The sequence below is a fragment of the Caretta caretta genome, chromosome 5 (genome assembly GCF_965140235.1).
Source record: "Caretta caretta isolate rCarCar2 chromosome 5, rCarCar1.hap1, whole genome shotgun sequence".
Lineage (NCBI taxonomy): Eukaryota > Metazoa > Chordata > Testudines > Cheloniidae > Caretta > Caretta caretta.
In genome coordinates, this window is record NC_134210.1 from 21774967 (window position 1) to 21801179 (window position 26213).

Genomic DNA, 26213 nt, shown 5'->3' on the forward strand with positions numbered 1-26213 from the left:
CACCCAGAGTGCCAGTTCCGCAGCTCCCATTGGCCGGGAAGCACAGCCAATGAGAACTGCAGGGGTGGCACCTGTGAATGGGGGCAGTGCACAGAGCCGCCTGGCTGTGCCTCCGCCTAGGAGCCTATGGGAAATGTGGGCCGCTTCCGGGAGCCACCTGAGGTAAACGCTGCCCAGAGCCAGCACCCTGAGCCCCCTTGCCCACCCAAACTCCCTCTCAGAGCCCACAACACTCAATCCCTCCCACACCCCAAACCCTTGCCCCAGCCCTGAGCCCTCTTCCGTACCCAAACTCCCTCCCAAAGCCTGCACTCCAAAGCCCCCAGCCCCACACCAGAGCCCGCACTCCTAGCTGGAGCCCTCAGCCCTGTTCTCCCCCCCCCACCCCCAGCACAAGAACAAATGGATATAAACTGGCCATAAACAAATTCAGGCTGGAAATTAAGATGAAGGTTTCTAACCATCAGAAGGGTGAGGCTCTGGAAAAACCTCCTAATAAGCAAACAATTTTAGTTTTAAGAGAGCTGGAGAAATGTCTGAATGTAACTGTGATGGTAGGGGCTCAACAGCCCTGGGGATCACTTCTAGTTTGTCTTACGTTCCTAAGAAGCTCCTGCTTCAGGGTTTCAGCTGGCCACCTACAGCTGTCAGGGGAGGAATCCCTTCTCCCTCCCTCCCCCCCCGCCTCCCACTGCCTCCATGTGATCTTTTTTTGTTTGTTTAATCTTTCCTCTGAAGCACCAGGAATAGCCACAGCTGGAGCTGGAACATAGGATGGGGAGGGCCAGGGCTATGACGTTGCACTGAGTATTTTCTCAGGTGTTGAGCTGGCTGCTTCCTGCTCAGATGTTCGGGGTCTGAGTGCCCTACGTGAAGTCTGGAAGGAATCTTCCACCAGGTCAGATTAGCAGTGGCCTTCGGCACTTTCACCTTCCTCTGCATATTTGTGTGGGTACAGGTCACTTGGGTATATCTCATTTAATCATTTCCCTGCATTGCAGGGGTCTCTGGCACTGGTGTAGCTTGGTCCCTCTTGTTCTCTCCCTGTGGCATATGCTAGTTTAGTCTCCATGGGCTTGTAATACTTTGGTCTAATTTCGGTTGTTGGGCTTAGAGTGCAGGTGCTGGGTTGTATTGGTGACCTGTTACATACAAGAGGTCAGACTAGATGATCTGGTGGTCCCTGCTGGCCTTAAACCACCAAATATACTCTATTTCTCTGAGTATATGTGATGCCCAATTAGGTGCAAAACTGTCTGTTCAACAAATGCTTGATTTTTCACAAGCACTTCTTCTGGTGCAGTGGTTCTCAACCAGGGGTACCCGTACCCGTGGGGGTACACAGAGGTCTTCCAGGGAGTCCATCTACTCATCTACATATTTGCCTAGTTTTACAACAGGCTACATAAAAAGCACGAGTGAAGTGAGCACAAACTAAAATTTCATACAGACAATGACTTGTTTATACTGCTCTATATGCTATACACTGCAATGTAAGTACAATATTTATATTCCAATTGATTTATTTTATAATAATATAGTAAAAATGAGAAAGTCAGCAATTTTTCAGTAATAGTGTGCTGTGACACTTTTGTATTTTTATGTCTGATTTTCTAAGCAAGTAGTTTATAAGTGAGGTGAAACTTGGGGTATGCAAGACTAATCAGATTCCCAAAAGGGGTACAGTAGTCTGGAAAGGTTGAGAGTTGCTGCTCTGGTGGATCTGCGGCAGTGCTTACCAAGTACTGAATACTGTTCTGAGATGTATCAACATGCTCAGTTATGCTGGTATACTAGCAAGAATGCTTGATTAAATGTGTAGTGGTGGTTTATTTTGAGAAATAATATTTGAGGTGCATAAAAGAACATTTTCTCAGGCATACAAGTTGTGCAGAATTACTGGCCTGCAGAACAGCACTAGAATTAATCATACTCATTTATATATCCAATGTTGTTTTCTGTTTTAAAAGTACATTGTGTTTCGTTAACAGTGGGGTTGGAGGGTAGGTGAAGAAGTGGTATAAAACTTTTTTTTTTTAAAAGGCTGATTTTAATTCATATGAGCAGGGTATTACTAGAGACCTAACACTTGTAAATTTGCCAGTCAGATTACTTAACAGCCTCAGCATTCCTCTAAGTTTAAGATTATGGTCTCACAGTAGCAATACCATTGTTAAGGTTGCGCCAGAATTTTCAGTTTCACCGTGTCTGTACCCCAGTGTCTCACTCCGCAGCCCCCTCCGCCCCCCCCAACCCCTTTTTTGTAAACATACCTTGGGGAATTTGAACTAAATTTCAGCCACTAATTAGCATGTGGGGTTGATCTCAAATACACATTTTGGGTTTGCATGTCATTGGTTTCCTGACAAAATATAGGAAAATCGGAACACTGGTAAAGCCTGATTTCCTCCCTCTCCCCTCCCCACCCTGCGTGCAGTGCACATTTGCTGCCCCCGCTAACTGAGCAGTCACATTGTGACATGAGAGATCATCCACCACTCCCTCCCTCCAGTTCATTTGCATACTTGGTGATTTGTCCTGTGCACTGAAGGAATCAGGGTGTGTGGTTTAAAAATAGAAAAGAGGGAAATACAGGCTGTATTATGATGCATACGCACAAAGAGGATAAATTAAGGTTGCATGTTTGTTATAAGTGCAATACAATGTTTATTATTATTAAAGAAGGCCAAGGGAGAAAGGGATAAAAAAATAGAAGCAATGGACCAGGCTGATTGGTTGTCCATTTCATTTAGAAAACATTGTTTTTATTAATATCCCAAAATTCATTCTCATGAGGGAGGGTGTGTGTGTGTGTGTGTAGTAGGTGAAACACAATGCACAGGAAGTGAGATTGGAAATTTGGGTGGTAGTCGAGGGGTGTGATCAATGGAGACAACTGAGAGGGAGAAGGAAGATAAAGGATACTGTAGTCTGGAAGGTGGAGATATGGGGTTTTTGAAGGATAATATTTGGAGGAACAAATGATGAGACTAGAAATTTGAAAAGAAGAATGAGGGAGCAAATGTTTGGAGAGGGGGAGGTATTTACAGCCTTGTCTGTGTTGGAGGGGATCGGGTGGGAGGATGGGCCTGAGGTACTATGTGGATCGGAGTTCTGCCTCCACAGTTTTGCTGGTAAAATTACTCCATTGGACTCTCTTATGCTTCTGGGACCATTTGGCATGAGAAATGGGGGAAGTATCCTTCCAGCGCCTGTAAAATGGGTTATAATACTTAGAACATTTGCTAATAAAATGAAGAGTCCTCCTTTGAGTGTTTGCAGATGTCCATTCCAATGTAAGTGTGTGTACATCCCTGAGCACAGTTGCTGGAATTTTTCCCTGTAGTGATATCCATCGGGTCAGCTCCAGCACCCTCTGGTGCTGCTCACTCATAGCATTGCTACAAGGGAGCCCTGCCAACCCTGCACTCCTTCAGTTCCTTCTTACTGCCTGTGACGGTTACTGGAACTTCCTCCCAGTGGTTTCCTTCTCTTCTTTAGTGTATATCGTTATCATAGTTCTGTTACTTAGTCAGTAGTTAGTTTTTAATAGTTAGATAGTTTTGGATGCCTCTGTGCTTATTTGGCAAGATTTGTCCACTCCCCAGTGCCAGGACATGCTTTGATTACCAGGCTTAAAGCCCTGCACTTCTTGCAGCAAGCCGATGCCATTGACTGACCCGCACTCGAGTTGTCTCGAATGCTTAGCGGCATCTCACAGGAAATGCTGCTGCTAGATCTGCACGGACTTCAAACCCCGCACCAAGAAGTACCAGGAAGTGAGGTTGAAGGTCCATCTCATGAAGGCAGCCGCTTCAGAGCCATGCTCAGAATTGGCACCAAGCACCTCAGACAGTGTACCGTTCAGTTCACAGTACTGTTGACTCCATAGCCATTTGCAGCAGCCAGAGACCTGCTTTCACTACCAGTCCTGGTGTTCCCAGAGGTTCTGGCATCAGTACCGCTGAGCGGCAGAGATCTATCTCCCTGCCTTCGCCTGGTACCACTGCCATCCTCTAGGGAAAAGCCCCCTTTCGTAGCCTCTGCTTGGACTTCTCTGTGGTGCTGATCACCAGCACTGAGGAGGTCAGCACTGCCTTGGTCTCCTCACCGCAGTTCATCCCCTTCATCGGAGTCCAAAGTGGGGTCCTACTCTTCCCACTGTTATAGTCACCCACGCTGCTCCCCAGGCCATTCCTACCATGCTGTAGCCCCAAGCGCAGGGGTGCCCCTGAAAACTTGGCCCTAGGCGGGCTCCGCAGCCCAGCGCTGCCACATTGGAGACCAGAGATACCGAGGGTTGGGGCTGCAAAAGGGCACTTCCACACAGACCATGTGTTGGTTCAATCATCATGTCAGTGAATTGAGGACTTGAACTGGGGACGGTGAGCACCAAGTCCAGGTGATGTTGCAAAGGTGAATATACCATGGCCAGCCAGGCCTTGAGAGGTCTGAGACCCAGTCTTGTGCATTGCACTGTGTATGTGCATGGTGCCATGTGGCCCAGAAGGCTCATACATTTACGGGCAGTCGTGATCAGATGTGTCTGAAGGGACCTGATCAGGGCTGTGACTGACTGAAACCGATCTTCTGGAAGCAAGGTCTTCACCTGTACGGAGTCGATAACCACCCCAATGAACTCTATCGTTTGTACTAGGATAAGAGTGGATTTCTGCTTGTTTATCAGTAGACCTAATTCCCAGAAGGTTGATTTGGTTGAGATGGATGTAGGATTCCATCTGAGCTCTAGACTGGCCTCTGACTAACCAGTCGTCAAGTTACGGGAATGTGTGAACTCCCCTTTTTCCAAAGATAGTTGCTACTACCACCATCCATTTGGTGAAGTTTTGTGGGACAGCCAATAGGCCAAACAGAAGAACTGCAAACTGGTAATGAACTAGGTTGAGGACAAATCTTAGGAACTTTCTGTGGCCTTAGAAATTCAGTATGTGGAAGTATGCATCCTTTAGATGAAGGGCAGCATACCAATCCCCTGACTCCAGTGAGGGAATGATGAAGCCAAGGAGATCATGTACAACTTTAAGTTGTTGAGATAGCGGTTGAGACGATGCAGATTTATGATTGGTCTGAGACCACCTTTGGCTTTCGGAATAGAACCCCTTTCCTCTTAGATGATACAAAACCTCTTCCACGGCTCCCACTCGAAGGAGGAACTGGACTTTTTGTTTCAATAGTTGTCCGTGATAAGGGTTCCTGAAGAGGAAAGGGGAGTGGGGGGTTAGGAAGATGAGGCAGACAAAAACTGGAGAGTTTTTATTCCACTTCTATTGTGCTTAGTACCCAATGGTCTGAGGTAATGTGGGTCCAGGCATTGAGGAAGTGGGAAAGGTGGTTGGAAAACAAAGGGGAAACCGAGTCCGGTACTGAGGGGACTGAAATGTACTCGAGCGTCTCGTCAAAACGAGCGCTTTGAGCTCCCTGAGTGTCTGAGGGCGGACTGCACGGGCCTTGTTTAGGAGGTCAGAGGAGCGGGGGGGAGGGAGAGGAGGTCTACATTCGAACCCCTTGTTCTTCCTCCTTCAATGGTCTTGTGTGGCTGGCTCAGCAAAATAATGGCCAGTCTGTTGGGGCCTATAATGTTTTCTGGATACCTCTTGGGCATTACAGTTCCAGAGATTTCAGGGTCACCTTGGAATCTTTTAAGTCCATGGAATTTGGTGTCTGTGGGCTCAGAAAAGAGAGAGGACTCTTCAAAGGGGAGCTCTTGGAGGGTTTGCTGTACCTCCTGGAGAAACTCTGAGGACTGCAACCACAAGCTTTTGTGCGTGGTTACAGCCATGGCCATAAATCTAACTGTGGAATCGTCAGCATCCAGGACTGCCTGTAAGGAGGCCCTCGCTATTGTTTTCCCTTCTTCCTTCAATGAAGAGAACTCCTGTCTAGCTTCCTGGGGGAGCAAGTCCTTAAATTTGTGCATCAACTACAACATATTAAAGTCATAGCAGCCAAGCAAAACTTGTTGGTTCGCTATGCAGAGCTCCTATAGATTAGGCCTTCCAGTCAAACAGATTTAAATTCTTTGTGTCTTTCGCCTTGGGTGTGGTGCCTGTTTGACCTTGTCGATCCCCTTTCATTGGTGGCTGCCACTCCCAGAGTACCCTGGGGGAGGGTGCAAAAAAAGAAACTCATACCCTTTGGCTGGTCCAAAGTATTTCCACTCTGTCCATTTTGCCATAGGTGGAAGGAAAGCGGGGGTCTGCCACAATGCCCTAGTCAGGTCCATAATAGCCTTGTTGAGTGGTAGAGCTACCATTGAGGGAACCTTTGCCGACAAAATGTCCAATGGGCTGTGTTTTATCTCCTTGACCAACTCTGCTTGTTTACCTAAGTTTGAGGCCACCTGCTTTAATAAGTCCTGGTAGGCCATGTGGTCATCTTGAGTTGGGGGGACACCTGCTACGCCACCACCTCATCTGGGGAAGAGGAGGAGGCTATGACTGGCTGAGGGGCCTCCATCCCTCCCTCTTGTGTTGACCAAGACTCTCAGGATTTCTTCCTGAGGCTCAGTGCCAGGCTCAGCGCCAAAGTCCGGGTCAGGGGTCTCGTGGCGTGGTACTGGAGATGCCCTACTATCTGAGACCACAGAGTATGAACATCTTGAGATTGTGCCGTGGCCTGGGGGAGACCTCCATGGGTTCCAAAATGGCCTTTGCATGGGCGCCGGTTCCCATGGACCCAGTGGCCAAGTGTTTCACGCAAGATGGTTATCGATTTCCTTAAAGGCCCAGAGAGGGTATACTCCCCAGGTAAAAGAACAGATTCCTCCCTGGGATCTAAACCTTGTCCTGTCCAAACTTACAGGTCCACCCTTTGAGCGGCTAGCAATATGCTTGCTATTGCACCTCTCCTGAAAAGTGGCTGCCTTAGTGGCCGTCACTTCGGCCAGAAGGGCTTTGGAGATCCAGGTCCTCACATCAGAACTGCTGTATACAATCTTCTTTAAGGATAAGGTACAGCTGCATCCACACCCAACTTTCCTTCCAAAGGTGGTCTCAGAATTCCACTGCAGTCAAGCAATCTTTCTGCAAATATTCTACTCAAAACTGCATGTGAACAGAGGAACAGCACCTACACTCCTTGGATGTTAGACGGGCAAAGGACTAAACTGTTCTGTAGATTGACTCAGCTGTTCGTAACGATAACAGAGAGAACGAAGGGCCTTCCCATCTCCGCCCAGAGGATTTTGTCTTGGATTACCTCATGTATGGCATCCTGCCTCTGGCTAACCTGACTGCTTGTTCCACAAGATCACAGGCTTCTTTGACTGCTTTTCTAGCGCAAGTTCCTATTCAGGACACTGGTCCTTGGTGCACACGTTCTCAGCGCACTATGCCATCACCCAAAAAGCTAGAGATGATGCCAACTTCAGCCTTGCAGTCTTGCAGTCAGCTTGTTCTTGAACTCTGAGCCCACCTGCTGTGCATCTGCTTGTGAGTCACCTGCATTGGAAGGGACATGTGCGAACACCTGAAGAAGAAAGAACAGTTACTAACCTTTCTGTAATTATTGTTGTTCAAGATGTGTTGCATATGTCCATTCCCAATCCTGTCCTCCATCCCTTTTTATTGGAGTCAGTTGATAAGAAGAAGCCAAAGGGGCGTGGGGTCGGCAGGGCCCCTTATACTGACACTATGAATGCGCAGCATCAGAGGGAACTACAGCCCACCTGGCGGGAACCACGAAGGGGAAAAATTTTCAGTAACTGTGTTCTGGGCATGCAAACACCTACCTTGGAATGGACACGTGCAACACATCTCGAAGAACAATAGTTACAGAAACCTTAAAACAAAGGTGATAATTCAGTTAGAGAGAACATGGGTTGAGAGAAAGGGAGGAATGGGTAACATTCCAAAATGTTTGTACTTTTCTTGCTGGACTGAATTCCAAAATAGCTTAATCACAGACTAGTCACAAAGCATACGTTTCTTATTGCTTCTCAGTCTTGCAATAACAGTATGTACCTGGGTCTCTTAATTTCACACTTTGCTGTACATAGGTGGCCAGTATAATCTCTGCTATTGCTTGAAATTCTAGGATTTGGTTACTGACACAATTTTTCTTAAGTGAATGTATAATCATTCATTGTCTGTCTGATTGGATCTATAGAAATGACAGCTCAAGTGCATAGGTTAGTAGGGAAGCAAATAACTTGAAGTTACATGAATTTATGGTTGCACAATGGACTTAACTTGAAGCAATCAAAGGCAAAAAATAGCTGTTAAATATCTGTAATATTTCATTATATTTAAAAACAAATGGTACAGAGGCTAATGTCCACATTGTTCTTTCTAATAGCTCTATTAGTATAATGCAATCTTGCTTTTATTGCAGTTAGCAAACATGTTAAGGTTCATGTTTAGAAGTGCAAGCTGACATGGTTGTTTCTATTGCATTTTATACAGTATGTGAATGTATATGCCAATTAGGGTATGGCCATCCCTGCTATTGGGCCAGTATGTTCTGTCTCTGTTCTCTTCTGGCTAGAAGCTTTACCTGATGTGTTACACAGGAAGTCCTGAGATACATATTTCTAAAGTGTAGAGCTTTGCTCTGTGTGAGGGGGAATTGAGGGTCAAGTGACCTAAGAGAGAAATCCTTTAAATAGCGTACACTTGAAGCTGAAACTCCAAACATGACAAGCTGTGCACCGTCCACTGACATGTCATGCTTAATTTACATGTATACTCCGAATGCCAGATTGCTTAATGAGCAGCCCCCTCAAATTTTTTTATTATACAACACAGCTGGAAATCTGAGAGCCTGATTATGATCTCTTTTATACAAGGGCTAATTCTATAAAATTGAATAGATTTGCTCTTCCAGATTTATGTTGGTATGAACAAGAACAAGGTTTAGTAGCCATGATAATCTCTCAATACCATTCCTTACACCCCACATCCAGGGGTTGAACAGAGTGAGCTAGAAATTCAGCCAGTGGTGGTAGGTTGGAGACAATAAAAGCAAGATATTGTGAAGGATATTTAGGCCTTGTGGGAGGCCAGAGGCTGAAAGGTGTATTTGGTATGGCTGGATATTGCCCTCCTCCCCACCAGGCAATATTTTACTAAGTCTAACAAAATAGCCTGATTTTCAATTATTGGCTGGTATACTCTGCATTTTTATTAGGTTATTGTGACAGTAAATATTAGATAGTAAATGTTGTGCATTAAACAATCTACAGTTCCATATGAATTAGATGCATTTTTTATTATCAGTGTGATGCTTTAATCTCATTTAAACCAGGGTGATTAGTGTGAATTTAATTACATTTGCGGTAGCTCAGCTATTGATATAATGAGCAGCACAGTGTGGAGTTGTTGTTTTTTTCCTTCATCCCACTGTAATATTTCATTTTCAAAGGTAAATTAAAATTCTTGTGTGGTGTAAATTTACTTGCGTGCCACAGTGATACTATCAAGCAGTTTAGTTAGTTAATTGGATTTCAGATAGTGAAAAGTAGTGGGGATGAAAACATAGAGGATTCAGAAATTCCTTTCAAATAATTTGGATGATCATCTGAATCTGTCTTGTGCATCTCCAGTCAGGCCCAGATTCCATCCCATTTGCTGTGTTGCATCCTTGGAAAGATGACATGGAAGGAGTTCAGCAGTCTAGCTACTGCTCTCTTATGGGTTTCTTTCCTTTTCAGGTGGGAGTGAATGGTCCAGTCCCACATTCTGGTGTGAGTCTGTGTGAGGTTATTCCGCTTCTCTGCTGTGTAGCAGAGTTGTAGCAGGATGCATTAATTGCTTTGTTGGGTCCTACCAATATGCTGCCACTTAAACCATAAAGGGCAGGCTGCAATTGATACCCCAGAGTGAATGGTGATATTGGGAGTTGCACAAGCTTGGTAGGGGGTAGTTCAGGTTCCTGGAGCATACCGGGTTCTCTTCTCCTTCAGCTCCTGTGAGAGTTCTTTCATATACTTTGAGACTTCTCCATACTGCCATGCACATTTTCATAGGAATGAGACTGGGCGGCCCACTGTGCAGCTTTGATTCAATAGGACTCACTAATCCGTCTGCTGGATCACAATAATCTGCCACTTCAAAGTGGCCCTAGATGTTACCCTAACACTTCGCCATCTTTTTCAGGTGGTAAGGCAGGGAAGAATGAAGGGGGCTGTCAGGGTTCCTTCCCTACTCTGAACTCTAGGGTACAGATGTGGGGACCTGCATGAAAGATCCCCTAAGCTTATTTCTACCACCTTAGGTTAAAACTTCCCCAAGGCACAAAGTCTTTGCCCTGGGATTAGGTAAAACACTTCCACCACCAAGTGATTTAACAAATAATCAGGCAAAGGACCACTTGGAGTTCCTATTTCCCCAAAATATCCCCTCAAGCTCTTACACCCACTTTCCTGGGGAGGCTTGAGAATAAACAAGATGAGCACAGACCAGCCTTGGATTTTTAAGACGCCAAAAACCCAATCAGAGTCTTAAAAAACAGAACTTTATTAGAAGAACAAAAAAAGATAAGAAAACAACTCTGTAAGATCAGAATGGAAGATAATCTTACAGGCAGTCAGATTCAAAACATGGAGAATCCCTCTAGGCAAAACCTTAAGTTACAAAAAGACACAAAAACAGGAATACACATTTCCTCCAGCTCAGCGAATTTCACAAGCCAAAACAAAGAAAACCTAAGGCATTTTCTAGCTAGATTACTTACTAAACTTTACAGGAGTTGGAGGGCTTGCATCCTTGATTTGTTCCCGGCAAAGGTATCACACAGACAGACAAAAGCCTTTTTCCCTGCTCCAGATTTGAAAGTATCTTGTCCCTTCATTGGTCATTTTGGGTCAGGTGCCAGCCAGGTTACCTGAGCTTCTTAACCTTTACAGGTAAAAGGACTTTGCCTCTGGCCAGGAGGGATTTTATAGCACTGTATACAGAAAGGTGGTTACCCTTCCCTTTATATTTATGACAGGGGCATAACATATGGGATTCTAGGGGCAATATTAGGAACGGGTTTACTTTTCTCCTTCCCAAGAGAAGAAATCAGGTAAGGAAAGAGTTTGGAGGCTAGTGGAGCTGTAGCAAGCAGCTGGTCCTGGCTGCATGGGTGAGATTTTTCCCTCAGTGGAGATAAAATTAATATGGAAGGGGAATGGCAGCTGCTTACGACTTTTGTGGGTTCAGGAGTTAGGGATAATGCCTTCTTCCTACAAATTTGGTATAAGCCCAGCTTCACCAGAGAAGGGGATTGGATTCACATAGTGACCCAGGCACTAGTAGAAGACTTCATAATTACCTCAGGCCTGGGAGTAAGATGGACTGGATAGGCCCAGGAAATGTTGGAATGCTATAGAATGGAACATCAAAAAGAAGGGGACATGCTGACAGTCTGAAGAGGCTGTGGTCTTAACTCCTCCTTCCCCCACACTCCTCTTGGTTGGTGCCAGTACATGTGTTTTAGGAGATATCTTATGATTCAATAAAATTGTGACCACTTGACCTTATGGCCCCTGCCATTTGCAATAGACCTTTTCCAAAACCCAAGGGTTAGAATTTGGTCAGTTACTATTTTAATTCTGAATGAAACATTTATTTCTATTAAATGGGTATGGTGGACCAATGGGAAATTGGATGAAGATCTGCAGAATATAAAACGTTTAAGAATTATTTAGGCAAGTTAGATGTCTTCAAGTCGGCAGGGCCTGACAATGTACATCCTCTAGATAATACTTAATCCTGCTTCAGTAGGACCACACCCACCCACACACACTCTCTCTCTCTCTTTGTGTGTGTGTGTGTGTGTGTGTGTGTATATGTGTATGTATGTGTATCTCTCACAGAAATCTAGAACTGGAAGGGACCTGGATAGTCCAATCCCCTGGACTGAAGCAGGACTAAGTATTACCCATATATATATATATATATATACACACACACACACATATACTTTTTTTATCATTTAAGTGCAACAGCTAGAACAGGGGTGGGCAAACTTTTTGGCCCGAGGGCCACATCAGGGTGCGAAACTGTATGGAGGGCTGGGTAGGGAAGGCTGTGCCCTCCAAACAGCCTGCCCCCTCCTGGGACCCCACACCCCAAACCACCCCTCCAGGATCCCACCCCCATCCAACCTCCCCCGCTCCCTGTACCCTGACTGCCCCGACCTATCCACACCCCTACCCCCTGACAGGACCCCCGGGACTCCCACGCCCTATCGAATCCCCCCTGTTCCCCGACCCCTGACTGCCCCAGAACCTCCGCCCCATCCAACTGCTCCCTGACCCCTGACAGCCCCCTAGGACCCGCTACCCAACCGCTGCACCACTGTGTGCGCGCGCCGCCCCCTTACCATGGCGCTCAGAGCGGCAATAGCTCACAGTCCCGCTGCCCGCATCGCGGCATGGCTGCAGAAGAGGGGGGGCAGTAGGGGAGGGGCCAGGGGTGAGCCTCCTGGGCCAGGAGCTCAGGAGCCGGGAAGGACGGTCCCGCGGGCCGGATGTGGCCCACGGGCCTTTGTTTGCACACCTCTGAGCTAGAAAGCTGCTCATCTCAGTCATAAAAAAATCACCATTAAAGTAACATTATTCTACTGTTACATCTTGGATTCAGGCAAGAGGTGCTCATTTCTTGTTATGTGGAAAAAACAAATGTTCAGTTCATTTTCTGATACTATAATCGGTCTTTAAAATATTTCTGTTTGCACTTGCTTATTTAAATAATGTTAAAATAGGTTTAATACAGAGACTTTTGTCCCAGGAAACAAGTTTTTTACTAGGTGTATTTGAGGCTATTAATTATTTGTGTAATGAGACTAAATGAACAATTCACATTCAATTTGCATCTATTATAGTTGTCAGTAAAATTATAACCCTATTAAATGTGACATCTTCTTTTGCAGTGACCCCTATGTGAAACTTTCTCTGTATGTAGCAGATGAGAACAAAGAACTTGCTCTGGTGCAGACAAAAACTATAAAAAAGGTAGGTGTTGATTCTTACTTGACTGTGTTCTGGAAGTATTGAGAATGCTGGAGCATGTTTCTTCTGTACATGATATTACAGCATTGATGGAAAGATACTGTCTGTGCATGTTTGTATGTATACTGGATAACATTTTCTTTTTTCTAAATCAAACTCTTACAAGCTAGTGCATGCATTTGCCTTTAGCCAAGTGCAGACTCTGAACCATAAAATAATGACTTTATAACCAAAGCTTCTCAGCTGAGATTTGATGTGTTGAATTGCGATGTTGCTTGCTTTTGTAAGATTTATTTAAAAATAATATTAAGCTATCATAAAATATTCTTTAATTGATTGCAGGCATGTGAACAATTAATTGACTATTAACAGAATGGTCTTTCTGAGAGTCTTCTCTCCCAAGTCTTTCTATATCTATTTTAAAATATTTGATGTGGGCATTAAAATGCAGGGCAGAATTGTGAGCTACTGAAATTCATTTTTGAATAATCTCTGAAGATGTTTTAAAAAATCATTTCCAACTGGTACCAAACCTAAAGGGTTTTTTTTTTTTTTTTTAAATTCCTAGCTTCAGTGAAAAGTGTAGAGAGACACTATTAGCCACAATTTTAGAGGTTACCTGCTTCCTTACAATTAAAGTTGACTGGATGTTATGCAAAAAGGGAAAAAGCAATAATTTTAATAAAGATTAAAAGAAAAGTCATGCCCTAGTATTCTATCCTATTTTACAATAATTATTTAAAACCTTTTTGATGTATTGTCTCCTTCGGTATCATAATTTCACTGATTCTCTTCCCCCCCCCCCCCCCCCGTCCCCCACTATACAGTTTTTCTAGCTTGACAAGACCTCCCCATTTGTAGAGTAAAAAAGGATACAAGAAAAGAAACTTTAAAACAACAAACAAAAACCTACACCCTCAGTTTCATTTTATCATTACAAATAAAGTAAAATTTAAAAATTGTGAGAACCTCATATTCAAAACATGCAGCACCATGTCAGTACATGAGAGAGACACAGTGGAACAAAGAATACGTTGTCTAAGCTGTCTGAAAAGCAAAAGAGTCACCGGGGGCCATGATATTGCTCCCTGTGAATATGTCTAAACTGCAATGTAAGCCCAGAGTTAGCAGAACTCAAGTTAGCAAACCTTGGGTTTGTTAATCTAAGGCTTGAGTGTTTACACTTATTTGTAACCCCAGGTTAGGAATTGCTGAAGCTGGGGTCCCAACCTGGGGCTCCAGCATCTACACTGCATTATGTGGGCCTGAGTCCAATTTCTCAGACTTCCTAGACCCACCCAAAATGTGGCCGCACCAGCCCTTTGTGGTGCAGTGACTGTCCAGAGGACAAAGAACGTTGGCCCATGGGATTGTGGAATACTTTTAGCAGATTTCCAGAGCACGAATCCAGTGGGGCTGCATCTACACTACAAAGCAATAGGGCTTGAACCCTGGGTCCCTGCTTGAATGAGTATTGGACCCTCAACCCCCATGGCATTCTCAGACCCTGGGTTAGCACAGTTTGTGTTGGTATTGGGCGGGAGAGGGAGGAGGAGAAGGCTTGAGGCTGAGTTAAAATGCTGGCTGTCCATTGCAGTGTAGACATACCTTGTGGGTACAGGGATCTGCTTCCTTGGAGCTCTTTGCAGGACCAGGGTCTAAGAGTATGAACAATTAAAAGTAAAAAGAATTGAAATTGAAGGAATTAAAAAAATAAAACCTCAGGTGTTTGCTAATTACACTGATGTGGAAACTCCTTTTTTTTTTTTATAATAGGGTTTTTGATCTTATGTTGTCCACTTTAAAATATATTTTTGGGCTCTACTAACTTTAGTGTCAGAGCCTCTCCAAATCTGTTTTTAGTTTTGGTAAAAGTCCTTAGTGAAAAATTCAGCTCTACTAAGTTGCTACAGTAACAGCACAGAACATAGTATTTTGGGAAATTGTTTTTAAATACCTTTGACATTTATAACAAAATAATATAGGTATGTGGGAAGCTTTCTTTTGACGATGGAGTTTTTTTTTCATAAGTAGGATTCACGTGTCATCCTGCTATCATGGAATTTTTATTTGTACAGTATGCACTCTTATTCTTTTTATATCAATGGAAAATGTGTAAGCGTGGTCTGTGTGGGAAAGTCTTTTTAGTAGAGCCTAGGGTTTGAATTTAAAGAGAGATAGTATGTGTTCTTTCCTTTATTTATATATTGTTGTTCCAGTTGAAGAGTGCCTTTTTTTCAGATTAGTTTATGTCGCTTGGGATGGGATTTAAACTGTATGAATAAAAAAAAAAAGTCCACTCTTTATACTGGAATAAGAGTTCATTTCTTGATAGATTTTATTTTTTAAATAAAAAATCAGATTTTTAATTTAAATTAAATAACTTTTTTTCCTTTTTACAAATATATCTATTTAAAATTAAATTTTAAATTGATAACTTTTCATCCATTAAAATTATTTAAATAAAAAAATAAGTACATATTTGCTGCCTAAGCTTAAAAGAAAGGGAAACCACTGAACTAGTGGAAGTCACTGGCTAAGCACATGGAAACCACAGTGTACTGAAGTGCAAAATCAGCTTTTGATAGCAGTAGTTTTTTCTGAAGGTTCAGAGAATATTTTCTTCATTCAGTTTATTCAACTAGTTCAGTTAATGGCTCATTCATTCAAAGATAAAAAACTGATAGGGAGTTGAAAAAGCAAGGAAGTTTGTTTTCCTCTTCCAGTTTATAGTAAAAACTAGGGTGAGTTGATGACATCTACTAGTACTAAAATCTTGAAGGACATGGTTACCAGAAACAATAAATTCAGTAACCACAGATGATGATGATGATTATCATTTATTATTATTATTTTGTATTATCATAGCTAGGGGCCTTATTCATGTCCAGAATATATTTTAATTTTATAATAATCAGTTTTAAATGCAAAACATGTTTTGATAAACTTTTTTTTCTTATGTATCCAGCACATTTTAAGGTAATAAACTAATTTTAAAAAATAAATTAATTTATGTTTTTGTTCACTTTAATTGATTTCTAATTTCCATCCAGACAGCTCTTAATACAGATCATGAATAAAAAATTAATGATCTAATAAATAGAAAATGGTGAATGATGCATTTCTTAACATAATAAAAATAAGAAAATGTAATTGCTTAAATAAACATGTATAGATATAAGCATATCCTCCTGGCTAGCAAAAAACAAACAAACCACATTTAATGTAAAGGAGGCTATATTTAGTTGAAAATCAACAAGTTTTAATGGTTACCAGCCAATGAGAATCAACCTTTCTTTAGGAAAATAACTAAAATTTACAAATGCAAAACAAAATTAGTCAGTAATTTAAATCAAGGTTTCCTGTTTTCTGATTTAAGTCATAATTAAAATAGTAGATTTAAATTGCTTTGATTTAAATCAAAAGGAGTACTTGTGGCACCTTAGAGACTAACCAATTTATTTGAGCATAAGCTTTCGTGAGCTACAGCTCACTTCATCGGATGCATGCTGTGGAAAATACAGAAGATGTTTTTATACACACAAACCATGAAAAAATGGGTGATTATCACTACAAAAGGTTTTCTCTCCCCCCACCCCACTCTCCTGCTGGTAATAGCTTATGTAAAGTGATCACTCTCCTTACAATGTGTATGATAATCAAGGTGGGCCATTTCCAGCACAAATCCAAGTTTTCTCCCTCCCCCCCAGTTTTTTTACAACAGAAAAACTTCAAATCCAGACTCCAATGAGAGACTGCTGAACTGGAATTCATTTGCAAATTGGATACAATTAACTTAGGCTTGAATAGAGACTGGGAGTGGCTAAGTTATTATGCAAGGTAACCTATTTCCCCTTGTTTTTTCCTACCCCCCCCCCCCCCCAGACATTCTTGTTAAACCCTGGATTTGTGCTGGAAATGGCCCACCTTGATTATCATACACACTGTAAGGAGAGTGATCACTTTAGATAAGCTATTACCAACAGGAGAGTGGGTGTGGGGGGGGGGGAGGGGAAACCTGGATTTGTGCTGGAAATGGCCCACCTTGATTATAATACACATTGTAAGGAGAGTGATCACTTTAGATAAGCTATTACCAACTGGAGAGTGGGTTTGTTGGGGAGGGGTGGTGTGTGTGGGGGGAGAAAATTCCCTACCCCATTAACCCAGGAGTTCTGTGTTCCCCACAATCCCCCATCATGTCAGGGACTCGTCCCCCATTCTTCATTTCTTCCTATTTTCCACCCCACCATTTGTTTTTCTGTCTGGGAGATAGATCATTCAGGATGTCAACATTTAAAAACTATTGGGAGGATGGGCAGAGCTGAGATGGAGGTATTGCTATGCTGGAAGGTGCAGATCAGATGCCAAGAGCTCTATGTGTTCCTCTTTTTACTTCTCCTGCTTTTCCAGTTTTCACCAAAACCATGAAGATTCTGCCCACTGATGCTTAGAACATTCCCTGAAATTTTGGAATTAAGTGGATAAAGCATTCAGAAGCTATTGCATTACATAGACAGAGAAATACTATTGAGTTAAGTGCAAGACCTCACTTCCCTCTGCCAGTTAGAACAAAAGCCCTCACTCTGAGTGGGATTGTTGTCCCTCACAACAATGGAAATATTGAAACAGTGACACGTATTTCTTTAACTTGTTTTAAAAAATGGCATGGTAGACTTAGGAAGCTTAAAAACAAGTATTTCGCATGGCAATAAAACAAATCACTGCAGTTTTCCTTGAAAGGTGCTGAGACATAGGATTGTTTAGTATGCTTTGATACTTGGTGTTGAGCCTGTGATTAAGGACAGCTTGTGGTCTGTATATACAATTTTATATAGCCTCAGGTCCGTGTTTGGCTTTTTGGGAGAATTAACTTTCTGAGCTGTATGGAGCAGGGATGATCAATAATAAGGGTGGAGAGAGCCGGGGGAGAGGGGCAGGGGGCAAGGATGTGTGTGTGTGTGTGAGAAAATCGTTTGACATTAAAATGAGCTGAATGGGCACTTCAGATTATTCTTTTTCAAAAACTGAATGACACATATTGCTAATATTCTTATTGCTAATCTGTTCATTTTGATAATTTTATACTTGGTCTCCTTTTAGGTTGTAAGCTAATTGCATATTCTACTCAAATCATTAATACAAAATTGTGGTGCTCCATAGCCTTTATTTGGGAAACTGGGGGAAAAGAGCCCTAAGCAAATTCAACAAAAACAAATGTTACCTTTTTGCAGTCTAGAGCCATAACTTTCTTTGGAGCACTAAACTCATCCTTGTATTTAAAAACTGGTCATTTTGCTTACTTTGGTTTATATTATAAAACATTTCATTAAGATTAGTCTTCCTTACAATCTCTCTGCATAGATCCTCAATCATATCCCTTCTACTGATAGATTCCTATTTATAGTTAACATCTATTTCTGGATCATCCAGCTGAAATACCCTCCCATGCTCAGTTTGCTTGGTAGATGAGTTTAAAATCATTTGACAGCAATGTTTTTATGCTTGGTGGTTGTTTCTATGAAATATTAAGGTTGTTTTTTATTGACTTTTAACAAAGATTGTCACATGCATGCACTTGTAAGTGGCTGCAAATATACTGGCAGCTGCAATAGACTTGAAATCAATTATTGTTTACATTAAAAAATTAATTTCTTTTACAGACACTGAATCCAAAATGGAATGAAGAATTTTATTTTAGAGTAAGTTTTTTCTTTACTTGTAATAAATCATTTAACTACAAATAGATTAGTAAAATTAAACACACCACATTGTAAAGGGGTGGGAAGGAGCTTATTCTCTTTAGTATTTTACCCTTTAAATATTTCTTGTGTATTTCAAAGAAAAATCACTTGAACTGATGTAGTTACTCCCTAATATCTGTTCTAAAGGATGGTATAAAACATAGGATTTGCCATATGGTTTAATGTATGAAACGGTTGTTGCACAATTTGATAATGGTTCTTTTTATACATGCTTTGAGTTTATGTATGTAGAAAATGTAATATGTTTCACTCAAACATGCATTTTTAGCATATCATGTTTGCTGTGATATTAAACTGGTAATGTAGTGGCAAATAACCAGAAATTCTTCCTAGGGCTATATGATAGCCCAGCATAACTAGATGAAAGAGACTAAGTAAGTGTTTCTTGGTTAAAGATCTTGAAAGTTGAGCGAGCATGACAAAAAATAGTGAAGTGCAAACAGAAAAGGAGAATTGAAAGAGCAATTTTTGGCAAGTAGCATAAAAGCAAAGAGAAAATATCAAATTTATTTTATTTTTGTAACTTTTTAAACTGGTCATATCATGTTAGCAGTGTTAATAAACTGCGCTTAACATCTTGTGCTTTTCTATTATAAGTAGTAGTTGACATTTTCATCATAAAATGTTAAATATTCACAAAATGTGAAATAATAGGCTCAAAATAAAAAAATACTCTGAATTAAATGTAATGTATTTATGGAATATAAATAGCTAGTATGAAAAACATCTTTGATCTTCAATTATTACAAAGAGTTTTCAAGGAGCAGTTACTTAACTTCTGTCCAGTTGTAGTTTTTACAAGAATAGGTTAGGTAAAATTTCAACAGTTTAAATTTAATCTTCAGAACAGCTGTTTGAGAACAGGGAAAGGCATTGTGGATTTGTTAAAATGGTAATATCCTGTCAAAATGCATTTTAGCTGTTGACCATTGTGCTAATTTGGTAATTTACAACAGAATATTTGTTAATATCTAATTTGGGGAGATTATAAATGCTTTAAAATGTGAATTCCATTAAAATAGCTTTTTACAGGGTGAAATTTAATAGATTTTTATCTCTAAAACAATCTTCCGAGAGATAGCTATTTTGATTCCTATAATCTACTACAGAAGGCACTTGAATCTGTTTCTTTGAGTAATGCAGAATCTCTAGGAATCGTCTTGGCACTAAACTCAGTACGACTGGCCCCAGCTTTTTCCATTTCAGTTACAACAAGGTTTGATATATGCAAGCTTCTCATTAGTAGAACATTCATCTGGTCATGTTACACGTTCACATATTAAGTTTGACATTTCTGATTCTTGGGATTCCCTGTTAAAGGCTACAAGAAAAATGTCTTCAAAGCAAGCAGCAAATCAAAATGTTCATCCATTGTCAGAACTAGGTGTTACTAGTTGCATCATTAGTATTTATTCCCAGTTAACCTACTTTGCTAAACATAATTTTGAGTACATATCAGTAATTTATCATATGGTTCCAGTTACCAAAAAAACCAAAGCATTAAAAGCCCAGGAAATATTGTGTTAAGAATAAACTTAAAAGGAATCCAAACATCAAGGCACCCAAACAACCTTAACTCTGTCCCTGTAGTGATGTGCTGGAGGGGAAGAAGCAATCTTTGGCTCTATCTTCTCTGACAAAAAAAGGTAGTTTTTACCACCAGGTAAACTAGGTGACGTCAACACTATCCTCCCCTTCACAGCCCTGTGACTGACCTCACTTAGTTTACCTTATGGTGTCTTGTCTCCACTTTGTATTTACTGCAGTCTCTTGGAGCCACAGCACTGAGTTTTCAACACAAGGTAAACTAGAGGAGGTCAGTTACAGGGCAGTGGGGGGAGGAGAGTGTTGACTTTGGCCTAGTTTGCCTCATTGTAAACACTGTAAGTGCCTTGTCTCCACTTAAGGTTTTACAATGAGATAACTATCACCTCTTAAAAAGAAAAGGAGTACTTGTGGCACCTTAGAGACTAACAAATTTATTTGAGCATAAGTGAGCTGTAGCTCACGAAAGCTTATGCTCAAATAAATTTGTTAGTCTCTAAGGTGCCACAAGTACTACTTTACTTTTTGCGAATACAGACTACCACGGCTGCTACTCTGAAACCTGTTATCACCTCTTAGTTAACTCGCTGCCAATAAAACAACAAAAACACAACAACAGCAACTTTGTGTCAGCGAAGAGAAAGCCTTATGGCAGGTCTATACTACCATTTAAGTTTCAGAGTAACAGCCGTGTTAGTCTGTATTCGCAAAAAGAAAAGGAGTACTTGTGGCACCTTAGAGACTAACCAATTTATTTGAGCATGAGCTTTCGTGAGCTACAGCTCACTTCATCGGATGCATACCGTGGAAACTGCAGCAGACTTTATATACACACAGAGAATATGAAACAATACCTCCTCCCACCCCACTGTCCTGCTGGTAATAGCTTATCTAAAGTGATCATCAAGTTGGGCCATTTCCAGCACAAATCCAGGTTTTCTCGCCCTCCACCCCCCCACACAAATTCACTCTCCTGCTGGTGATAGCCCATCCAAAGTGACAACTCTCCACACAATGTGCATGACAATCAAGTTGGGCCATTTCCTGCACAAATCCAGGTTCTCTCACCCCCCTACCCTCCTCCCAAAAACCACACACACAAACTCACTATCCCGCTGGCAATAGCTCATCCAAAGTGACCACTCTCCCCACAATGCGCATGATAATCAAGGTGGGCCACCCCCAGCACAAATCCAGGCCTTCTCACCCCCCCCACCTCCATACACACACACAGCAGGAAAGTGAGTTTGTGTGTGTATGGAGGTGGGGGGGGTGAGAAGGCCTGGATTTGTGCTGGGGTTGGCCCACCTTGATTATCATGCGCATTGTGGGGAGAGTGGTCACTTTGGATGAGCTATTGCCAGCGGGATAGTGAGTTTGTGTGTGTGGTTTTTGGGAGGGGGGTGGGGGGGTGAGAGAACCTGGATTTGTGCAGGAAATGGCCCAACTTGATTGTCATGCACATTGTGTGGAGAGTTGTCACTTTGGATGGGCTATCACCAGCAGGAGAGTGAATTTGTGTGGGGGGGTGGAGGGCGAGAAAACCTGGATTTGTGCTGGAAATGGCCCAACTTGATGATCACTTTAGATAAGCTATTACCAGCAGGACAGTGGGGTGGGAGGAGGTATTGTTTCATATTCTCTGTGTGTATATAAAGTCTGCTGCAGTTTCCACGGTATGCATCCGATGAAGTGAGCTGTAGCTCACGAAAGCTCATGCTCAAATAAATTGGTTAGTCTCTAAGGTGCCACAAGTCCTCCTTTTCTTTTTGCGATTACCATTTAAGTCTATCTAACTTGCGGCACTTAGGGCTATGAAAAGGACACTTACCTGAGCAACGGAAATTAAAGCGATCTAAGCGCTGTCCACACCGGTGCTATGTCAACGGGAAACGCTCTCCCACTGACATAGCTTCTTACACCTCTCGCAGAGGTGGAGTAATTATGCCGGCAGGAGAGCACTCTCCCATCAGCATAGAGCTTCTTCATCGGACAGTGGCGCAGCTGCGTCGATGTAGTTCTTCTAGCGTAGACCTGCCCTAAAATAATCTTCATTCATCTCTAGCAGTTCCATCTCATTGTCTATAAACACTAGCATGATTTACTCTTAGTCATGCAATGGCTATGTGTAAATTTCAGCCTTTGTGTAGCTACATGCTATCCCCAGGAAAAGATGTACTCTTGGCTCTCTGCTGTTTCAGACATTATTCAGCGCTAACTCAGATTTGATTCCACACTGGGCAGGTGAAAAGCAGTGCATCTCTATACACAGTGCTGAGTTGCAGAGCAGCTTGGAAAGCACAGAGCTCATGCAGTCAAGTGCTCCTCTTTTGGTGGTATGGTTGTGCATTCAGGATTTGCAGAAAACCAGATATTATGCTACACACATTTGTATTTATGGTTTTCACTGATGTTTTTCATGGTCACTTTATACTTCCTCCTGGATGAAAATACAGTCAGATCATGAAAACTTGTGTTACTTAGAACGTGTAAATGAAATCCTGCAGCACTATAAAAAACTCATGAAAATCCTACCCAGAAATGCGCATACTAATACTTGTGTGCACTCCCCTATTTGATGAATCACAGCTCCTTGCGCTAGTTCAATTTGAGGGATTTCCCCCTGTCTACAAACCCACATAAGTGTCTGCCTATTATGGAATATCTTCTTATGTTGCCTCAAATAGAGAAGTGGTCTTAGCCACCCGTCTTACAAAAGCTTTCCTGAAAAATGTACTGACCTGGATTAACTACCATAGAAACTTGTCCTTCATTGGTGGCCTTGTTGCCTCCTTGATCATTCCTTGTTTTGAGGGGATCTATGTAGTTCAACGTGTGTCCGTGGAAATTACGTCCTGGAGGTGTACTCATTTCTCTGCTAGTTTTAAAAAAGTTTGCAGAGGGTATGCCTTCTCACCTCCTCAACAGTGTTTCTAAAGTGGCATATGTGGTTAAATGGGCTAGGAACAGTGACTGACTGGATCTGGGCAGAGGCTGAAAAATAGAGGAACTGCATAATTCTGAATGGCATGTTCAGAATCCATAACAAAGGGGAATATCCTTTAAAAATTGTATTTCCTGCATCACACCTGAGCTAAGAAGTTACAGTACCAAGAAAGCCCCTATAGCCCCATGTGACATCCATAAAATGTCTCAGCCTCTTTGAAGCTTTCTCAAGGAATAGGGATGTAGTATACTAGGTGCTCTATTAATAACTGTAAGTAAAAACATAATATTGAAAATCAGAACATTTCTAGTTGTACATTTAGGACTTATATGTGTATTTACACACTAGGTATAGTTAGAGATATATACAAGGCCAGTCAGCCCTATTTCTATTGCCTTGAATTGGTCATTTAGCAAATTATTGTACCCGCGAATGGTTTATGTCATATAGATAATGAACATGAAGTAATACTGTATATTTTTTTGTATAGGTAAACCCAACTAATCATAGACTCCTGTTCGAAGTGTTTGACGAAAACAGATTGGTGAGTGTACTACTGTATTCCCCTTTGTGTGTGTTTTACTAATCACACAACTAAACATGGAAGTAACATAGCTCCTGAATCTTAGTTCCTGGAAATTTGGCATACCTTAAATTAAAGTTTATTTTGTTTCAGTGGTGTAAATATGTACATTATGGAAAGTAAAGTACGGTATATAAAGCAGGAATTTGACTGTTTTACTGGCTGAGCATTCATAACACTCATCTTGAACCAAAGTTGTCTTATTCGGTGGGGACATTTAGGGAAGGCATACTGCAATTACTTACTTTTTTAAATCTTCTTTGATATTTTTGATAAGATTAAATAGGTATGTAGGCAAAAATCTCTAAGGTCCGATTTTGCATATAGTTGATGTAAGACATCAGTATAATCACAATTTATAGATGTATTTTGAGGAAACTTTAAAAAGCAGTCTTAGTGGAATAGCATACTGTGTGAGCCACTAACAGTATATTTATTAACACTTTATAACCGAGGATGTGGTGCTATAGCACAAAGTATTCTGTTCCTTCAGATTAGATAAGTACAGTATGTCTCTATCAAACTTACTACATTGGGAGAAAATATGCCGGATATATTTTGGGTAGTTTGAATATCTTTGTTAATTAAAAAAAATCTCTCTTTAAAAGGTAAGTGTTTTTTTTTCTTTCAGCTTCATCAAAGCAAATATTAATGTAATTCAAGGAAAATGATATAAACTCTGTATAGGTAACCTTTTTCAGGGGGGAGAAATCCAGAGGGCCACTCATTTAATGTTGTGAGGAAGTACAGTAACAAATCCGTGTCACAGATATATGAAGACTCTGGTGATCAGTGTACTGAGAGGCATTTAATGGGTGTTGAAATTGGAATAATCTGTTTGACAAGCGCAGGTCTCTACCATTTGAACTAGTGGAGAATCTTGATAAACTCTTGCTAGTTGTAGGCTTTTTATCTTTTCTGCAGGCCAGCCGGCAGAGTGGAATAATATCAGAAAACTTGAACAAGTTCTATGCGAACCAGCAGAGGGTAGTGATGCACACAGTCAGACCAGTATGTGACAGTATAGTGGTGGTCGTTGAAAAGACATTTTTCAACCATTACCACGCAGGGACATCTGAGAGGTAGCAATTTCCCTTGTATCTCATACTAGTGTGTGGTAACTTTGCACCCTTTTATTCTGAACCAATGTATGTATTAAAAAAGAGCACTTATGGTTAAATATATATTAGGATTCCAGGTTATGTGCCTAGAATGAGGGAGTATTGAATTGAGTCCTCTACGATTAATTTCTGTAGCATGAGTATATTTTTAGGATCCAAAACAGCTTACTATGTTTGTCTGTTTTCTGTTACAATTTATGCTGGAATATATACCTACTTGTAAAGCTTACATTTGTAAGATGTGCCCCAAGAATAATTCTTTTGTTTGTTCATCTTGTTTCTAAACCACCGGAGAGTTGTTTGTGATTGCAGTAGGTTCCCCCCAATCCGTGGTTGCAAATTTAGTCTTTAGTAGAAAAGAGAGACTTGCTTACTTAAATAGCACAGAAACATGCTGTTATCTGAAAAGTGTGTTAAAATAATACTAACACCTGTGCTTGCACAAGGCAATCTACAGTGCTGTTACTGCGTAGCAGATACCGATGTTTTTCTCATTGTTGGCTCATAGTCCGGTTAAAACAATAGAGGATTGTACTGGCCCTTGGCAATTTTATCATTTAAACCAACTTCCATTTCTCTTGTACTTGGTTGTTTTCTGTATTTGAAAACAAGCTGTTGTAAAACAGTGGTTTAAATGTCTAGATCTAGTATTGACCCGACACCTATAAGTGTAGAGCTGTTGAAAAAACTAATTCTTTGGAGCTTTCATAGGACCACGTTGCCACTTGTTGAACTGAGGTTATTTAGTTTATCTCTTTTGTAGAGAAACTTTTTGTTTAAACAGATGTTGTTTCTGATTCATGCGAAAATGCTCTAAAACTTTAGTGCACCTCAGCTATGACAGCCCCTTTTTAAACACTGAGATTCTGCTATGTGGCAGGGCTGAATCTGGATGTTTATTTTAATTTTTGATTGTATCCCATATGTTCTTCTTTTGAGATCTTTTGGCTCTTAGCAAGCATAGCTATACTCCATGCTGGCAATCGGACTTGTGGTAATATTGCTAACTTTCTCATTGGAAGGCTGCCAGCGTTGGGCAGCGTTTCTGTACGGCGCTTAAGTCAAATCATTACAAAACTACATGCACACCCTTCTTCAGTTTTCGCTCGTCTTTGCTGCCTGGTAAAACAGAAAAAGAAACTGTCTCCTGCCATCTTGTTCATTTCTGCTGCTATCCTTGTCTGAGAAGTCTTTGTCATATGTAAGGTTTCTTTGTTGCAATTTCTAAGGGAAGAAAAGAATCTGTATGTAGGATGAGTAGGTTATGCTGTGTTTACAATGGTAATGTGAAGGTTGT

The 26213-nt window shown here is 41.4% G+C and overlaps 1 protein-coding gene across 4 annotated transcripts in view; it reads left to right on the top strand.

Moving 5' to 3' along the window:
* The window catches only part of NEDD4L (NEDD4 like E3 ubiquitin protein ligase), a 367521-nt gene that overhangs the window by 157135 nt on the left and 184173 nt on the right, over positions 1-26213 (top strand). For all 4 annotated transcript variants that reach the window (XM_048849463.2, XM_048849464.2, XM_048849465.2 and 1 more), the window contains 3 exons: positions 12877-12958; positions 18619-18657; positions 23703-23756. In XM_048849463.2, coding sequence (XP_048705420.1) covers positions 12877-12958; positions 18619-18657; positions 23703-23756 — 175 coding nt within the window. The remainder of the gene's footprint in view (positions 1-12876; positions 12959-18618; positions 18658-23702; positions 23757-26213) is intronic.